At 36.1% G+C, this 18,916-nt stretch overlaps 2 protein-coding genes across 2 annotated transcripts in view; both read right to left on the reverse strand.

Moving 5' to 3' along the window:
* Positions 1–10,578, reverse strand: part of LOC113233864 (alkyldihydroxyacetonephosphate synthase) — a 72,998-nt gene extending 62,420 nt beyond the window's left edge. Inside the window, exon 1 of the mRNA XM_026469089.1 lies at positions 10,341–10,578. Within this exon, the coding sequence (XP_026324874.1) occupies positions 10,341–10,522 (182 nt within the window). The 5' untranslated portion in view covers positions 10,523–10,578. The remainder of the gene's footprint in view (positions 1–10,340) is intronic.
* Positions 10,579–10,960: 382 nt separating this feature from the next.
* LOC113233781 overlaps positions 10,961–18,916 on the reverse strand; it is an 82,364-nt gene continuing 74,408 nt past the window's right edge. Inside the window, exon 2 of the mRNA XM_026468982.1 lies at positions 10,961–12,706. Within this exon, the coding sequence (XP_026324767.1) occupies positions 12,112–12,706 (595 nt within the window). The 3' untranslated portion in view covers positions 10,961–12,111. The remainder of the gene's footprint in view (positions 12,707–18,916) is intronic.

Raw genomic sequence — 18,916 nt, forward strand, 5'->3', positions numbered from 1 at the left:
GTGATGTTTAAGGATTTGTTCGGAACATTCAACCAAGCTAGGGTAGCTGAAATAAAGAGCTAGGATTTAGACAGGTTACCTAAATAGCTAGGATAGCTAACGAATAATTATATTTTGAATTATTTGATTAGGATGTGGTCATGGTCTGTCCTTTTAGATAGGTTTTTGGCAGACTAAAGCCATAGCCTCCTCGGTGGTTTACTTGTTGGTAAGGTAGTAGCTTCCGAGCAGTGTGTGACTAGCCTATAGTAAAGGCTGATCATTTATGTAAGTTGCCTATCATAGGTAGGGCACCAGCTAGGGATGTTCACCCCTTCAGTCGTGAGGAAGAGGGATGTAGTCTAGGCTCTACTCTAATAGTAGAACTACTGGCTGAGTGACTATAGTTTTGTATTTAGAGTGTTTGAACAAATAGGTTAGAAAAAAGAACATCTTGTCCGATCCAGAAGTAAACATGTAAAAAATATAATAAATATCAAGTTATGAAGTTAATCCCAGTTTATATTTATAAAGTACCTCTCGCTACGCATCATAAGCTACGTCCCCAGGTTACACTACATAGGCAACTCCTTTGGCTTTATCAAATCAAATAATCATACGAAACTCTCCTCCTTCATGTACCCCAGCTAGAGGAATTTAAAATTATTGGTGCTAAAGTCCTAGAATTATTTTTCATTTTATTCTTCGATTTTAGCTCCGTGGTAATAGAAATATTATGAATGGCTTAATGCGTCCATCATGAGCGCGCTGTTGTTAAGTGTTAAAGTTAGTTAAATTCAGTTACAATTGCTCATAACGTTTGCATGAAATTGATGCACTATTTAAGTTGACGAACAATGTATTTGTTGTAAGTGTGAACACCTTATTATACATGTATAGATTAAAACTGCTCCTAATATATAGTGTAACTAGAACTAATATTTAGTAGCAGTAGAGCTCCTTATGAAAGAGTTCGTCCAGGGAAGTGCTGACACTTTACCTATTTGTGCCACTAAGCAGTAATGTGAGCATTACTGCGTTCCGCTTTCGAAGGGTAAGGGTGCTGGTGAAATTACAGGCCCGTCCAACTTATGTATCAGGGTGATGGGCGCAGAGGCAGTGCACCTCAGATCTGTGCGATTAAAAGCTCTGAGTGGCACTGCAACCGTTATGGATAGGCAAGTCGTTTACCATCAGGCTCATGACTTGTTACTACCATTATCTAATATTATATATATGTTACCAAGTGACGGAATGAACAAGTAGTGCGCCTGATGATAAGCGCTACGCCTGTCCATAGCTGTTGCAGTTGCTATAAATCGCAAAGATCTGAGAGACACTGCATTGCGTCCGTCTCTCTGAGACATAGATGAGATGATTACTTAGCACTTCGTTTACACTAAAGACAGTTGGTTATTTTGAGCACAAACTTATGAACATTCTTAGTATACTTCCGCATACAAAAGAAACTATTACCTAGAACACATATTTATTATTGTACAATAAAATATTCGAAGTACGTCAAGTTCATAACTTTCAAGGTGTGTAAGTACTTGTAGGTAACAACGCTCTGTCCCTTTTGAAACTCAAGTAAACACACTATGCAACAACTAATAAGTTATCGGCCTTGGTGGCGGTACGGTATGTCATCTAGAGCCTTAGCGTTAGTTTTCTAATATATATATATTTTTTTAATGTAAGTGCGCATTTGACCTCCATCTCGTGCGAATCTTTGGAATATCCACAACAACATTTTGGAAACTTAACTATCGCGTTTGCGTTAAAATTTTAATTTAAACCTGATAAATGTTACCACGTTGCAAGAGAAACCAGGATAAATAATAATTAGTATGACAATACTACTATATATTTCGGTGTGTTTACATTGGTTGACGCGACAAATGTAGATCTGATTATAGACACATGAGACGAGGGCGAAACCAATTCGTTTTATTGTACGTACGAGAACATAACTTCATTTTCAAATTCAAATCATGACATAATGTATTGGCCAGCCTTTATCTTTTATGATGTGCATAGCAAAACTATTTCCACAATAAATATATAATTAACATCTAAATAAAAATCTTAACGCAAACGCGGTTGTTAAGTTTGAATGATTACAAATCTACACATAGACCTATGAGCGCTGGATGAGAAGATTCAGGGTTCGACTCCTGGTAGGAGCAAATTGGAAAATGAACTTTTCTGAATTGGTTCTAGTCTGGGAGTTCTGGGTAGTATCCAAGAGTGAATTCCGTGGCACTGACAGTATAGTAAGTAGTAAATTCCCAGTGTGGTGATTGATGTAGTCGTCTGCGTCATCGATTCACATCAATAGGTCACACATCACATGGTCGATGCACATTATTACATGATAATTGTGTTATATGAAGTACCACGGCTTCATGGTTTGCCCTACCACCTCTTGAGCAACGGCCGTGGGTTCGAATCCGGGCTTGCCTTGGAGTTTTCAGAATTTACGTGCAAAATTAATTTAAAATTTACCATGAGCTTTTCGGCGAAGGATAGCAACATCTTAAATAAAACGGAAGTCGAAGGTTCGCAACACTCAGGAAAAGTGAAGTACCCAACCAGGATTGGCCCAGCGTGCCGAACCTTTTTTATTTATGATACTAAGTGTTGGCACGAACAAGTCGTGCGCCTGATGGTAAGCGACACGCCTGTCCATAACAGTTGCAGTGCCACTCAGAACTTTAAATCGCAAAGATCTGAGGTGCACTGCCTTTTCGCCCATCACCCTTAAACATAAGTAGAAAACGGGTTGATATTGAACTGTATCTACATGTTCATCAAGAAAAATTGTTGTTGAATTGATTTACATGTAATAATGTGCATTGTGGTATGGGATAATATTTGATCCTCATAGATATTTCTTTTTTTTTTAGTCTGCGGATGGATTATAAATGAACTGCATTCAAGGTAACGCTATCATTACGTTTAAGCACACTAAATTAATATTTGGTATTAAAAATAATATTTGATCTTCTTTTTAACCGACTTTAAAAAAGGAGGAGGCTCTTAATTCGACTGTAAGTTTTCTTTTGTATTATGTTACACGATAACGCCGTTTGTGAACCGTTTTTGATGATTTTTTTTGTTGGAAAGAGGGTACCTCAGATGTGGTTCCATTTAAGTTTGATGAAAATGTGTCACCTCTGAATGTGGCAAACCACGGCATGAATGACTTTTGAGGTCGGTTTTTTTAGTACTCAGTACTGAGATTATATATTATTCGTTTTTAACAGACTTTAAAAAAAGGAGGAGGTTCTCAATTCGACTGTATGTCTTTTTTGTATGTATGTTACGCGATAACTCCGGTATTTGTGAACCGATTTTCATGATTCTTTTTTGTTGGAAAGAGGGTACCTCCATAGTGGTCCTATTTTATTTTGAAGAAAATCATCCACCTCTAAGAGCGGCTGATCACGCATGAACATTCATTTTATATTAAATAGCGCCTAAATTTTACTTAAGAAGATCGCTTCTTACCAACCATTAAAATAATTGTATTTTAATGGTTGGTTTTAATATTCTCCAATTCAAGGCGTTTTTCTCTCAATATACTTTGAGTAGTGAGAACCGATTTTTATTATCTCCTATGTCAAGTCCCGTATACTGGCGAACTAGGGGATATTTCAATAAAACTTAGCAAATAGACTTAATTTCACGTACCTTTGAGGTCGGTTTTTTTAGTACTCTGTACTGAGATTATCATTATTTCTTTTAACGTTTGATGACATCTATAACTAGTATATCTTTTGATATTAATCTCCTAATAAACCTTGGTTGCTAGGTTGCGCCCTCCATTCAGTAGGTTAGGTTAATACATGAAACAGCAGAAGTCAATTTGCTTTCGTTTCTGAACATGTTTTCAGGTCAAATTATGTTATAATTAATGTAATATGAGTATAAGTTACAGCATAACATGCTAATTAGAACAAGAAAAAAAACAAACGAAAATGATGTTACTAAAGTCAGCTATCACAGACTTGGAATATAAATATATAATTTAGAATAATTCTGTTTAATTCCAAGGCGACACCAAATTTTTTCAACCTTAAAATATATTGAGCTGAAAATTAATCTGAGTACTCAAGCCACGCATGTTTACTAATGGTATTGATAATAATGATGCCAACGAACTGTTTGGATATCGGTCAGTCTGTTACGATCCTTATCGGCTTACTTATACCATGGATATTTAAAAAAAATCTATTATCGTATAATTTTGTAAACGGAATATCTATAATTTATTATATTTCAACAGGGGCTTATGTAATAAAAGTGACACCGGTAGATTGATAACAGGCTGTAGTTTGATAAATTAAACTTATTTCTGTTTAACAAAAACTACAAATGACAAAATTGTAATGGATGATAAATATAAACACAAATTTCGACGATAAGCGTATTCAATTTAGTAAAAATTTGCAATACTATTTGCTTTACTAAATATTAAAAACAAATAGACATTCAATTCAACTGATAGAATATTTGTGAGTGAAGGTTTGAGAAATCGGAAATTTATAAAAATCTACGTCGTAGCAGTAAGAGTTTGTCCAGGGAAGTACTGCCACCTTACCTATTTCTGCTGCCAAGCAGTAATATCAGCATTACTGTGTTCCGGTTTTGAAGGGTAAATATCCTGGTGAAATTACAGGCACATAGGACTTGGGAAATTATGTGACAGGGTGTCGGACGCAGTGGCAGTGCCCATCAGATCTTTGGGATTTAAAACTCTGAGTGGAACTGCAACTGTTATGGACAGGCGTGTAGCTTACCATCAGGCGCACGACTTGTTCGTCCCGTTACTTGATATTACATAAAACAAAAAAGGTCCCATGGACACGGTTGGCCGTAAATGTTTTGACGACTTCCGTGTCCGAGAGGCTTGCACACCGCTTTTCATGGTTTCGCCATTTCTTTTTCCGACTTGTTCGTCCCGCCAATTGATATTATAAAAAAAGAGGACTTGTCAAATGTAGCAAACCATTAAGTTTACTAGCTTTTTTACCTTATGAACATAACAGTAAAGATGTGTAAATGTTTTGTAACATATAATAGAACACACCATTGTGTGACAATGATAAATTAGGATTTGCCGGCTTTGCGCGCAAAATACATTACATTTAAGTAATTTTTGAAACCATCATCCCGAAGAATTTGGTATTTTTGGGATGGGTCGTTATACAAAAATATAGATTTTTTATTCTAATTTTAGTAAAAGACTAGACATAATCTTAGAACAGAACAAACATGACATAGTTTTGATGAGTTAATATTTATTATTGCGTCTCAGTCCACACGTTTCGAAACCATTGAAGACAAAATACCTGCCTACACAAGGCTTCCAAAAGGCTTAATGATTACTAATATTTAGTCAACAGTTGTACTAAATACAAGGGAACAAATTGGCATACTGGGCCTACAATGTACTTAAAATGTTTATAATTTCGTTTCTACTTATAGAAACATTATTGTGTACATTGATCTACCAACCAATGATTGAGTATCATTGACCTACCAGTATTTGTTATTTTATAATAACTGCCATCGTGGCCGAACGGTTACCATTATTCCCGGGCCGGGAGAAATATTTGTATGGCCTACATTTATTTCTCTCGTGAGTTTGGGTGTAATTTGTAATTGTTTATGTATGCGTCAGTTTTTTAATTTTTTTTGTATATTACGCTGTCACTCCGACATTTGTAAACCGATTTCGATAATTCAGTAGCAGTAGAGCTCCTTGTGAAAGAGTTCGTCCAGGGAAAGTACTGCCAGTACCTTACCTATTTCTGCCGACAAGCAGTAATGTGAGCATTAAGGGTGGTGAAATTACAAGCACATGGGCCTTTTCAACTTATGTCTCAAGGTGACTGGCGCACTGGTAGTGCCCCTCAGATATTTGCGATTTAAAGCTCCGAGTGGCACTGCATCTGTTATGGACACGCGTGTAGGTTAACATCAGGCGCACGACTTGTTCGTCCCGTTACTTGATATTACATAAAAACAAAAAAGGCCCCATGGACACGGTTGGCCGTAAGGCACCTGTAAATGTTTTGACGACTTCCGTGTTCGAGATGTTGCACACCGGTTTTCACGGTGTCGCCATTTCTGAGGTCCCGGGTTCGATCCCCAGTAGGGTCAATGTAAAAAAAAAACGAACTTTTCTATATTGTCTGGTGCCTGGGTGTTTGTGGTGCCATCGTTGTTTCCAAATTCCATAACACAAGTGCTTTAGTTACGTATTTTGGGATCTGAGCAATATATGTGATGTTCAACATCAGCTTACACGCATCCACAGCTGAACATAAGCCTCCTAGGGGAGGCTTATGAGGAGCACGCCAACTTTCCCGGTGTTGTGCCGCCGCATCCAGCCACTGCCGGCCACCTTGCTCAAGTCGTCCGTCCATCTTGCCGCACACCATCCCACACTACGTTTCCTTGACGTCGTCGCCATTCCAAAACAAGTCTGCTCCATCGGCGATCAACCCTCCTGCAGACATGCCCGGTCCACTGTCACTAAAGCTTACTGATTTTGCGAGCTATGTCCGTCACTTTAGTTCTCTGACGTATGACCTGGTTAGGGATTCGGTCCACCAGAGAAACCCCCAGCATAGATAGCTCCATCGCACGCTGAGCGAGCTTGAATTTATGGACGAGGCCTGTTATTAATGTTCACATCTCGGCTGCATAGGACATAACTGGTAGAAAGCGCTGATTTAATGCCTTAGTTTTTAGGCTTTGTGAGATTGACGACCTGAAGATGTGGCTAAGCATCCGAAATGCCGCTCAGCCCAAACGAAATCTTCTGTCGGCTTCCTTCGAAGTTGTGCTTGATAAGCTGGATGCTTGCCAAGTTGCGCTGGCTAAGGTAGACGTAATTGTGTACAACCTCAAGAGTAGCCCCATCTACGGTTACAGGTTCCGGGGTCACATGTGCGTTGAACATAACTTTCGTTTTGTCCTGGACAATCATCCCATCATTCATCCCGAGACCTACTCACTGTGAAGAATCGTTTAAGTTGTTCAGCATCTCGCCGAGTTCCTGCAGAGATTCCGCCATAATAACAAAATCATCTACAAACCGAAGGTGTGAGATGTACTGCCCGTTGATATGTGATGTTGTCTAATATTTATTTACATTGAAATAAATAGCAAACAAATATACGCGATTTAAATCTGAAAAAATAGTTTATTTTGCAATTTCTGATTTAGTTATTCATCTATGTTTTATTAAATGTCATAGACACGTTTTAATAATTCCCATTCAAATTAACCTTCTACTTATATTCATAAGACTCATAATATATATATTTACGTTGTCTCGTAATTATTTTACTTTTGCTATTTGAATTTTAACTATGTGCGAAAATCGTAATTCTATTGTACATATTTATATTACGTGTGTGTTTTCTACACAATAATGAATATGCTTGTCAATATTGCCATGTCTCTGCAGATTAAGATGTTCTTAGAAAAATTGTTTTGGCTCTTTCTAGGTAAGATCATGCGGTCAATGTTACCAAGGACTATGGCATCACGGATTTTTTTACAGCCCTATAATATTCAAAAATGTAAAAAGAATAAGCATGAGGAATGTTAATATCATTATGAATAAATATTAGTTAGACTCGCAGTAATAAGGGCGTGGTACCCGTTATGTCGTAACTTTTATTTGTCGTTGGACAACTGTCGTGTCTAGCTGTTCCCAAGATCGTGACGACAATTTATAGGTTCACGGCACCCGCCTTGTCGCTTGCATGACAGAATCGTTTGAAGCCGCGTTTATCTGTCGTCACATTTTTATCGTGACGTTTTATTTATCGTCCAACGACTGTCGTTCTAGCTCTTCCCATAGTCGCGACAGTCTGTCTTCGTAACGACAAAAAAGTCGTGAGCGACAGGCAATCGCGTTGTACTATATGTGAAAAATTTAATTTAAATATACAACCAATGATATTTTAAACAGCACGACTATCTGTCGTCCCGACATAATGGGAACGGACCCTAACGTGTCGTGCTCAAACAAAATCAAGAAAACGTAACGTTACGTGTTACATTCGTTTCAGTATCTCTGTGGTTTAGTGCCTTGTTCTATAGCGATTAGAATTTGAAAGGATGTTAATGACATCTTTGCATTCAGCTAAATCTATGAGTCGTCGATTTGTTAAAGAAGCTACAGGCCTACCGCTTAACTGGGCCGATTCCTGAGATAGCTGTGTTCTGCGGTGCGGGAGGAGTGACAGTTTACGTAACAGTACCTTTACCATGAGATTACAGTGACAATTATCGCTAGTGACCGCGTAAAAATGTGTTTGTATACAAAATATTGTTTCTTCTTGTGACCACTAGGGGCGCTGTATAATTTACCATACAAAATTGTGAAGTAATTTACGCGGTAGCTAGCGACAACCTGTCACAGTAAACTCGTGGTAGAGGCACAGTTCTAAAAAGATTTTTTTGACGATATTCAATAACAAGTTGATTGAATAAGTGCCAAACGGCAAATGAATGTTAAATGTTTTAATAAGAGAAAAATTACAAAATATTTGCTTAGTAACGACGGATCTTTTATAAACGGTGTAATTTTATTAATTTCTGTGAACTCAATTGTAACTCGTTCCATCCGTCACAAAATCGTGTCCCACCCGTCACAACTTAGCACATTAACTTCTATAAAATTTATCAAAGTTATTAATGTAGTGTATATATAGAATAGAACCTTAACATTCAAGTTATCACACATGAAAAACTTGCTGAACAAAATATTAATAGTTTTTCTTGATCTTGACAATGAAGCCTTTAATTCAAACAGTCGAGTGTCCTCAGTGTCCCACCCGTCACATTTAGAAAATTAAAGTTTTAAGTATAAATAATGTCATAAATTTACGTAAATACATAATCGCGGTTGAGTTACACATACAGCTTCATAATGTTTTCATTATAAGTCTAATTAACCAATGGTTGGGGAGAAATTACTTAAAGTTCCAGAAAAAAGGAGTCAATATCTATATAATATAATATATATAATAATCATATGTACAAACCAGGGTTTTTGCTGATGCAGGTTTTTTACACATCAACGGATACTGATTTTAGGTATTTTAAAAAAATCGCAAAATATGTATCGTAATAAAATTATTTAATTATTTCAATGATTTTGTGACATTTATTAACAATCAATATGAATTTTACCAAAGTTATATGTTAAAAACAACAGCTGAACCGCTTTTTCAGCTTACAGTCTGTTTCTGGAAGGTTTGTAAGTTATTCCAGCGTGCCTTTTAGGTCATGTCACGACTCGAACATTCGCAATGAATATCAACATAGATGAATGCGGATGCTGATGTTGATATTCGCAACAACCCTAGTACGAACAAGACGCACGTCTTCCGGAGAACTCCCTCGCAGTCTCGCGAATTCCCGCCACTACCGTATCGTGTCTAGTTTGTATATGGTTTGTATCTTACACAAATGACATGAAGTTCATTATGCTATGTAATTCGTTAGGTACAAAAATTCGTTTGCTGACTAACTAAAAGGGCTAATACTTAAAAAAAGGCTCCTTCCAAGTCACCACAAGTACATGACATTTTTAACGGAAAGACACGCATGTTGCGTCATTTATTGAAAAAAATCGATGTTTGATAGGTGAAGTGCGCTTATCTGTATGTATAATCGATTTAGTAACATTTTTTCCTGTATGACAATAAAATAAGTAAAAAGTAGTGTGTGTAGATTACGTACTTTTTGCTTTATATTGCCGATATTTTTTATTGAAGACCCATTGTAATCGTATCTCCAAGCAATCCAACAAAACAGAAATAAAATATCTGGTTTTAATTATCATGTAAAAAACCGTATTATTACAGTAAAGGTGATTCACATTTGCTCCTATTTTGATAAGATAGCTAGATAAAACAACCGAGATTACACAAAGCGTTGACTATTTTTTAATGTAAATTATGGATTTCTAAACTAATGCTAACCTCACGCGCGCATGTTCACGAAAACTAAATTACAAAAAAAATGTTACGCCCGAAAGAATTGAACGATTTGGCGGGAAAGCAAACATTAATTTTCAGTTGAGCTGTTTTATTAAAAAAACGCTTGGAAGTAAGAGAACTATTTTTAGACGAACGCATAATTATATCCAGGAATCTGGAGCAGGTCGCCGGCTCACGCGACCTAACTCTAATAAGCTTAACACAACTACCACCGTTTTTACCTTCGACATGCCGACATTTACAATAAAACTAAACACTGAAATGAATACTATCCATGCCAATTCTAAACCTAAATTAAATAATTAAAGAAATTTAGGAAAAACTCACCTACGTCTAGGGATAACACTTTTTACTTTTATAACTGTGCTACTATTCATACTCGAATCGTTTTTTTTGCTTTTATCACTCATACTTTTGTCCTTATTTTCTTCAACAGTCCGCCCTGTATTTTCACTAGAATTATTCACGTTTACTTTGATGCTTTTCGTGCTGTTTGTTGCAGCTGACATTTTTACATGAGGCGACGATTATAGATTTGTGTCGGTCGACAATTGGTACGAATTTTTATAAATGACGCAGCCTGCCGCGCATGTGGTGACAACTCCGATGGTAGAGCAGGGTTTTAGTGTGTACAGCGCCATCTAAATTATGAGTGAAGAACTCGAAGAAGTGTAGAGTTATAAATGCGTGTTTGCGGTTCGACTATAGGGTAACGCCCGAGTATTCGGAGTAGTTTACTGCTATTTTTCTAGATGGCAGTGTACATTTTCGAACTTTTCGTGTATTCTCTACTTTTATAATATAGTTCCTGTGTTCATGTGTTATCTGTTATTCATAAAGTAATGCGGCAAACGCAAGCTTAGGCAAATTAAAACTATTAAGTCATTTTACAATGTTTTTTATTAGAATATTAAATACCTACGTAGGTACCCTTAACTTAAAGTTGTACAAAATAATACTTAACGCTTGGAAAACTTAATTATAATCAATATAGTGAGTGGTTAGAACAATGACTTCTATAGTTAAAAGTAAATAACAGAAAAATGTTTAAATATTTAAATAATTCCGTTATTCTCATATAAATGCAAAAGGTTTATAAATGCGTTCCACGATAAAAAATCAAATTAGAAACTTTTGGGCTATACTTTTTAACAGATATTTTCCACAAATTGTTTTTAGACACAATCACATAAAACATAGGCCACCTATTTGTATGTTAGCGTCTGTTATCTTTTTAGGAAGTTGAAATTTGTTAAGTAGCTATTTCCAGTTTCTAATTTAAAAACTTTAGCGGTACACTTAGCCTATAATAATTTAAATTCGTATCGCAGTCTTACAAATAACTAAACATTTAAAAGGTGATTTTTATTTACAACATACGGAAAGGATTTGATTACGTACGATCATTACCAAAGTCCTGTTCCGGGCGTCATCATATTGTAGCATTATAAATTTAAAAAATAAAATTGATGATGTTGTGTCTTGGCTTTTTGAATATCTCCGAGGGTGCTACATGATTTTTAAATTGAAACTTAATGTATTATTGTGATATATTTACGTATATTTTATATTTATTTCTATGAAGTCTTTAGATGTTTGTTTGCTATCAAATACTCTCGTTGAGCACACGCTGCCGTATTTAAATATGAGCTTCTTGAGTTCAAAAAGGGTAGTTTAGAAATTTTGTTCTACTTGAAAAATACAATAAATTCAGCTTACAATAGTACAGACATATGCAGTAAGAATAATAGATAATAAAGATATGTTTTTAACATGAAATAATAAGATATTTTTCATAGGGCAATGATATTTTTTTTACAATTTGTGAGTGTTATGTAGATATTTGCAAAATTGGGAGACAAAGGCTCTAAAATGAATACATGAATACTTTTCTATTTACAAAAAAACAATGTCGCGGTTATACGCTAAACGATTATTACTATACTTTATTCTTCTCCCGACATTTTAGAGAGGTTACACGTGTTGGCCATATTATACTTGGATTGGATAATATAATAAATATCGTGTTAAAAATCGAGAGAACAATAAAAAGTCGATAATGCACCTGGAGTGATAATCGTTTCCTATTTTGTTCCATTTACGGCAACAGCCTGTGGTACTCAGCGGATTTCTTGTTCTTTTCAATAACATAGAATGATTTCGGCTTTCCATTGCCAGAGAAATACTTTCTGAAGGAGGATTTTTTTGCTGGAACGTAGTATGCCAAAGGATCTATTGCATTTGGGTGATTATTGGCACCTTTGGGCCAAGTAGGGGTGCTTTCCACGTCGACAATGTCATCATCAAATCTTGCCTGTGGTCTGTTTTTGGCCAGCTTGTGCAATACGGGTATGTTCCAGTGGTATACTCTAGCTGGTTTACCGTTGCTTGTCATTTGTAGAGGTAAAGTTCTAGCGGCTGCAGGTGCTGGGTCAGCATGAGTATAATAGCTTGTGTTTGGTGGTAACTTGATCACGTACATTCTTGAATCTCCAGTTGCATGTCGTCTACCTTGTTCCGCTAACCGTTTTCTGTGATGTGCGGCGGGTATTCTAAGCTTTTTTAGACCTAGTGAACTGAGTAACTCATGGGTAGACGGTGATTTGCTGTCCGTGCTCAGGGTATTGTCTTTCGGCGCTGATGACGGAGCGGCGTAGGTGAATGCGATCGCTACCAGCAGCAATGCCGTTGTTCTGTAACAAAGAAAAGACAAATTAATGCACTATGGACAGGTAGAGTTTGCAGTAAATATGGATGGCACAATCTTCATATTTTAATTTTTTTCGGGTTGCATGTGCTTGCTGAAAAGAGATTCTAAAGGCTGTTTGTATTTTTTATTTTTGTGAATCTGTCTAAAATTTTTGTGACCCGTATTTCTCATCGGTATTTTATTTAAAAAATACATTTCCGGTTTTTAGTACGAGACGTTTTGATAACAGGCCGTTTGAGTTTGATTTGAAAAACTGTTTTGATAGCCATTGAACATTATTAAAAATAAACACGGTTTTGGAATACCTCGCAGGTTTCGGCCCGAAATCTATTATGTCTTGAAATAAAACCAACAAAAACAGTTTTTGTTCAACATTCTTCATGTTCGTGACTGTAGAGTACCTCAGTACCGTACATTGACATCATGTTGTTTGCGCTTCGCGATGGAGTTGAAAAGTCAAATAAAAGCAATGACAATAAAATGCACGTCGACCATTCGCTGCTTTTGCCGCCACAGAGCAATTAATGTCTCAGTAAGTTACCTTTGTACGTGAGCTTCGGACACACCTAGACATTAGAGTATCGTGTAACATGGCGACTTTTAGCAGCGATACAAACGCGCGTTCGTGAAACGCACGATTGCATCGCTACACTTGCGATTTATAGGCGAGATACAATCGCGCGTTTGTATCGATGCAGTCGCGCGATTGCATCGCTGCTTAAAGTCGCGCGTGTGTGTAAAGGTAGACAATTAGCTACTGTATCGCGTTTGCATCGCTGTCACCGTGTGTAACCGCTCTTAGATAGAGGCAGTTTTATTGACAGCTTATTGCATTAGACTCGCCAATGTTTTATGAATAGTGCAGATTTTCTAATAGGAATTTTACATGTTTCCAGTCTTAATTGCTTCGTGATTCTAGTAAAAACTGCTATGCCGCCTAATTAGGAATTTATATATTAAGGACCTGTTTTACCAGTATAATATAAAGTGCCTAATAGCCCGACTGATGTCTTACAATTCCTGTGTCAAATAAGACATGAATCAATTTCTTATGTCCATTGAAATATGCTAATACGACAAGCTCTACATACAAATGTCCGATGTCTCTTAACGACTCCCGCTACTGCATTCAAAAAACAACCTAGTTAAAAGGAGAGTGAGTTTGTGTTTATTTGTGGGATGTATAAGTAACATACTTACACGTAACGTTTTGTCAACTTGAAAATGAGGATGATAATAAAGGATGATATTGAATTCTTAGCTTTTTCACGTTGGATATACATTAATGTTCTATACACTGCAACTATACATTGCATTTGTATATATTACATTTTTCTAAACATTATTTCAATTAATTTTCATATTGCTACACATTAAAAAAATTAAATAAATATACGCGTATTCCTACGCGTTATTTAAACATTAGTATTTTCAAAGAAACCAACGTTTCGGGCCGCTTACTGATCCTATGGTCACGGCTAACTGTTTGAAAAAACAAATAATTGTGGAGCTGGTACACGGAACTACTGGGAATAAACCATAGATAGGAAAAATAGTTCCACTTTCTATGTGCAATAATCGCGAAAATCTATTAACCCGATAAATATTTAGTAGCAGTAGAGTTCCTTGTGAAAGAGTTCGTCCAGGCAAGTACTGCCACCTTACTTATTTCTGCCGCCAATAAGTAATGTGAACATTACCGCGTTCCGGTTTCGAAGGGCAAGGCACACGACTTGTTTGTCCCATCACTTAATATTATAAAAAAAAATACGCGATTTTGATCGGAAAAACTAGTTTCATTTCCAATGTACCTATAGGATGACACTATGTTCAGAATGGGTGTCCACGTGGTGAACATTCAAGGCACTGTCACTGCACATAGAACTTACAAAGAATGTGTGGTTTGGAAGATGTGTAGACGAACACAGCAAAGTTATGATCTAACATATATAAGATACATGGCGCCCATATACGTAGTTCGCATACGAAAAGATGTCGGTTAAACCTGCAATAACTATGTAACCACTCGACATTACCGCAACAAAAACCTGAACTTCATAGCACCTCAATATTCTTGGAACCGCACAATATGCCATTTGTTGACGGGCAGCGAGTTCATAACCATTTCTTACAATACAACAAACGTGCAAATGGTCATAGCGTTGCCGTGTTGAATGTTGTACGTGGATTGTGTAGTATTTTGTTTCTAATACGCGGAAATGTTCGTCTCCTGTTTTATGGCTTCGGCAGAGATAAAATAGAGAGTCTGTAATTTGTACTGTAAATTGAATTCTGCTAGAGTTTCAATTAACAACACAAATAAATTTAACATTATTTATCATTTTCACAATAGTAGTTTTGTCGTGGATTTATCAGTGTAGTCACTAAACAAATTATTTATTGTACTGACTCTGGCACGCTTATGATAGCAATCCATAGACACTCGTAGATAAAGTTCTTCATAAGCAACAGGGCAAAGACTGTAGTAAATTTGTACAGCCCATTTTCATTGCATATTTTACTGGAAAGAGCTTATAAATTATGAAAGTTTGTGTTGCAAATATCAAGAAGAATTTAACATGACTTATAGTAATTAATTACTTACATTAACTTACTATTCCCTAGTACCGACTATTGATTTATTGAAATAATAAGGCTATTTATTTTGTTTGCCTTTTGATTAATGTTTAAAAACTGTGCATTGAGTAAAATGACAAAAATTGCTATTTAAAGATTATTTTCATACGCGTTTAGAACAACATGACAAGGAGGCAATGTTCGAAGTGCGTGTCTCTTACGATATTTTATCGATAAGCCGCACATCGGCAAGTTTTCATGTAAGCAGTGGAGTGGGCTTACTCCTTAATACTCGTTAAATATTGTGGCGACAATTCAACCCCATAAATTTTGGACAATAATGGTTGACAGGTTTCTTCTTTTTAATCTACATTATACAATCTATAGCTGAATCACACATACACAGACACAGACCCCAACATAACACAATATACGTACGAAATTTAATTACAGATTTACCATGCGCTATTCGGTGAAGGCATGGTGAAAGAAAACATAGTGAGTAACTTGTACACAACTGCAAAGCAAAATAATGATGTATGTGATATTTCCAATAAGCATTCGGCTCGCGTGGGAACCACTTTGGGAAACTATGCACTAATATTTACATAACATTTATAATCTGCAGAAGTGGCGCCTTCTAGTCTGCAAAAGTGGCGCGCGTGTAGCACATATGTGGTGCTGCGCTTCTAAATATTGTATGAAAATTAGTAGTGGAGCCACAGATGCATCACGACAGCGCTTCTACAAGCGTCTAATTTAAACGAGCCCTTAATTACCATTTCTACAATATGCCATACACAGAGATGGAGTAAAACTGCACATAAATTGAAAATATCCATGAAACCTTTTAACACTTAATTAAATCAATAATAAAGCTATCTCGTACACGACCTAGCTCTCTCTCCTTACCAAGGAAACAGCAATTCGTAATAAAGTCATCGAGTCTATCAATAACGCTATAAATGTACAGTGACGTGAAATAAAACGGAGACGTTGGTACAATTTACACTGTTATTTTTACTGACATTATAAAATACGGGAAAGTTTAGTTAGGGAAATAAAGGAAGAAAAGGATTGTGAAAATATTTGATTTTGAACATTAGCGATGATGTTGATAGGATATGTCTTATTGAGATTGATATTAAAGCTGTTGCTTGATTTATAGAAAAAATTTGGTACGAACTCTTTCTGTGCGAGTTCGAATCACATTTTTCGGTAAACAACCTCATTGAAAACCAGTGCCACAGTCAATTATGGCTGTGGCATAATGATTCTTTCTCAAAAATTCTCAAACTCGTATTTTATAAGGAGTGATTATTCGGGAGATCTTAAAGCTTTCTATTTATTTTAAATTTCTTATCAAGGGTGTTAATTTGAATGCATTACTTTAAGAATATGTAAAAGCCAGTTTGTGAATATGAAGGAAATTTGATGTGAAATCAGCCTGCAAATTTGTATCTACAATCCATTTTTTGCATTTCAGTAACTTTATGCTTTAAAAGCTGAATGAAATCCTTTTGCGTACGCCACCGTACAAATGACAGTACAACATTTGTAGTCTTTATATTTTGTTTTTTTTTTGCTTTTTGTCCGTTTTGTCTTCTTTTATGTACTTTTTTTGCTTTTTGTATTTTCTACTTTGTTTATTAATTCTTTTTATTCTATGTTGCTTGTCTAAGTGTTTTTTGTTTTGTATCATGTGTTGTGACGTTGCAATAAATGTCTATTCTATTCTATTATTATAATATAATTGCAGCATAATGTATAATTTATTCACGAACTAAATGACAACTTTTCACGAGGAAGGTTATCGAATGAAATTACTCGATAACTTTTTATGCTTAATACGTAGGTACATACATATACTTCACGCTTTTTTCCCATCGGAGGCAGAAAACTTTCTATGGTCCTGTCACACATCTTTCGCCTCATCAACACGCATCAGTGCTTTCACCCTCGTCTGTTGAGGGTATTATTGACCTGACTCTTCTTTAGAATGGCCACAATTTGGTCATGGTAAGTTCGCCTATATGCTTAATAAGGATACTTACAAACTTTCAGAGTTATACTTCAATATACAGGGTGTAATACATTATCCAGCTCACACCAGGCGTAATGCGGACCATCACATGTTTTCGAGTGGTTATATGAACATCCGATAGCAGAGTTCATTACGATGTTTTTCTTGGAGCAATTGATCATAGTAATATTTACTCATTATTTTTACACATATCAACTGCTTTATTTGTGAAATGAAGTAACTTGCAATTTTGATGCAAAAATGTATTTGGATAGATAATTTGGTATAGAATTCCATTTGGATATTATTTTAATAGCAACAGCGCTCCTTGTGGAAAATTTCGTCCAGGGATGTACTGCCACCAAGCCGCCATGTCGCCAAGTATTAACGTGAGTATTACGTTCCGGTTTGAAAGCGTAAGCGTAGCGTTCGTGAAATTATAGGCATATGGGACTTGTCAACTTATATATCATGGTGACAGGCACAGTGGCAGTGCCACTTCAACTGTTTTGAATAGGCTAGTCGCTTACCACCAGGCGTACAACTTGATATTGGTGACTTTCACCATAATTTTTAGAAACTAAAAAAATAAAATATCTTTACAAACTTGACGCTGCCGCTGGCGAAATTCTAAAAAGTTCGCCGCTTACAAGCAATAAGAAGAAGAAGAATTCAATTTGTTCCATGTTTTAACGTAAATAATTAATTTTCGTCAAAACCGCAAGTTATTTAGTGTTGAAAGAGGTGATATATGCGCGTGAGTGTATTCGCAGTTGGCAACGCGTTGTTAGACAGCATGACAACAAGTCGGACAGCGGTCGTGCAGCTTTTTGCCGACGTTGTCGTCGACCAGCGAGCGGTACGTAAAGTGGTCCCGGATGACCCACTAACTTTGTTTAGGCGCCGTCCTATCTTTACTCCACTCGGTCGCTGTTCGTATCATAGAGTCGATTTGAACATTGAATCTTTTTTTATGCTTACGTTCAAAAGCTCTAACGTCCTTTAATTAAAAAGTAAAGACTTGGGGGAACTTGTGGTTTTTTTTATCGAGCGATGTTTAATCAATCGTGTTTCAGGCACTATAATACAATGCAGTTGACAATATACGGGTAGCGACCCGTATATTCTGTTTTTATTGTCAACTGCTAGTGTTCTTGTAGCCTACTGTACTACTAATTTTCATAGATTTATTGGTTTTCTATACAAAATTTCATCCTCTAAGATTTATTTTCCCCCTTTAAGATTATTATTAGTGAAAACATAAGGAAAAATGTTAGTTTCGCAATTATAATATTAGAATAGTAGAATAATAGAATTTGGATTAAAAAACAATTGAAATCGTATCTAAAAAATTCGAAAGTTTACATTGGGTCTCACTTTACCTTAAGGTTAAGCAGTGAATAACAAGTAGGCACTGTATCTGTTTTGCTTTGATAAAATTAAGGACAGGCCCGTCCGAAACATGTCAAATACGTAATCTCGACTAAATTAAGGTTTTACCATAGGTACAATTTATTTACCTGAACTTCAAGTTAGTAACACACAGTGAGTGGATAATAAAAGCTCCGAAGAGCAGATCAAAGTGTGTAAATA

Source organism: Hyposmocoma kahamanoa, unplaced genomic scaffold (genome assembly GCF_003589595.1).
Source record: "Hyposmocoma kahamanoa isolate Upper Pololo Valley unplaced genomic scaffold, ASM358959v1 80, whole genome shotgun sequence".
In the NCBI taxonomy this organism is placed as follows: Eukaryota; Metazoa; Arthropoda; class Insecta; order Lepidoptera; family Cosmopterigidae; genus Hyposmocoma; species Hyposmocoma kahamanoa.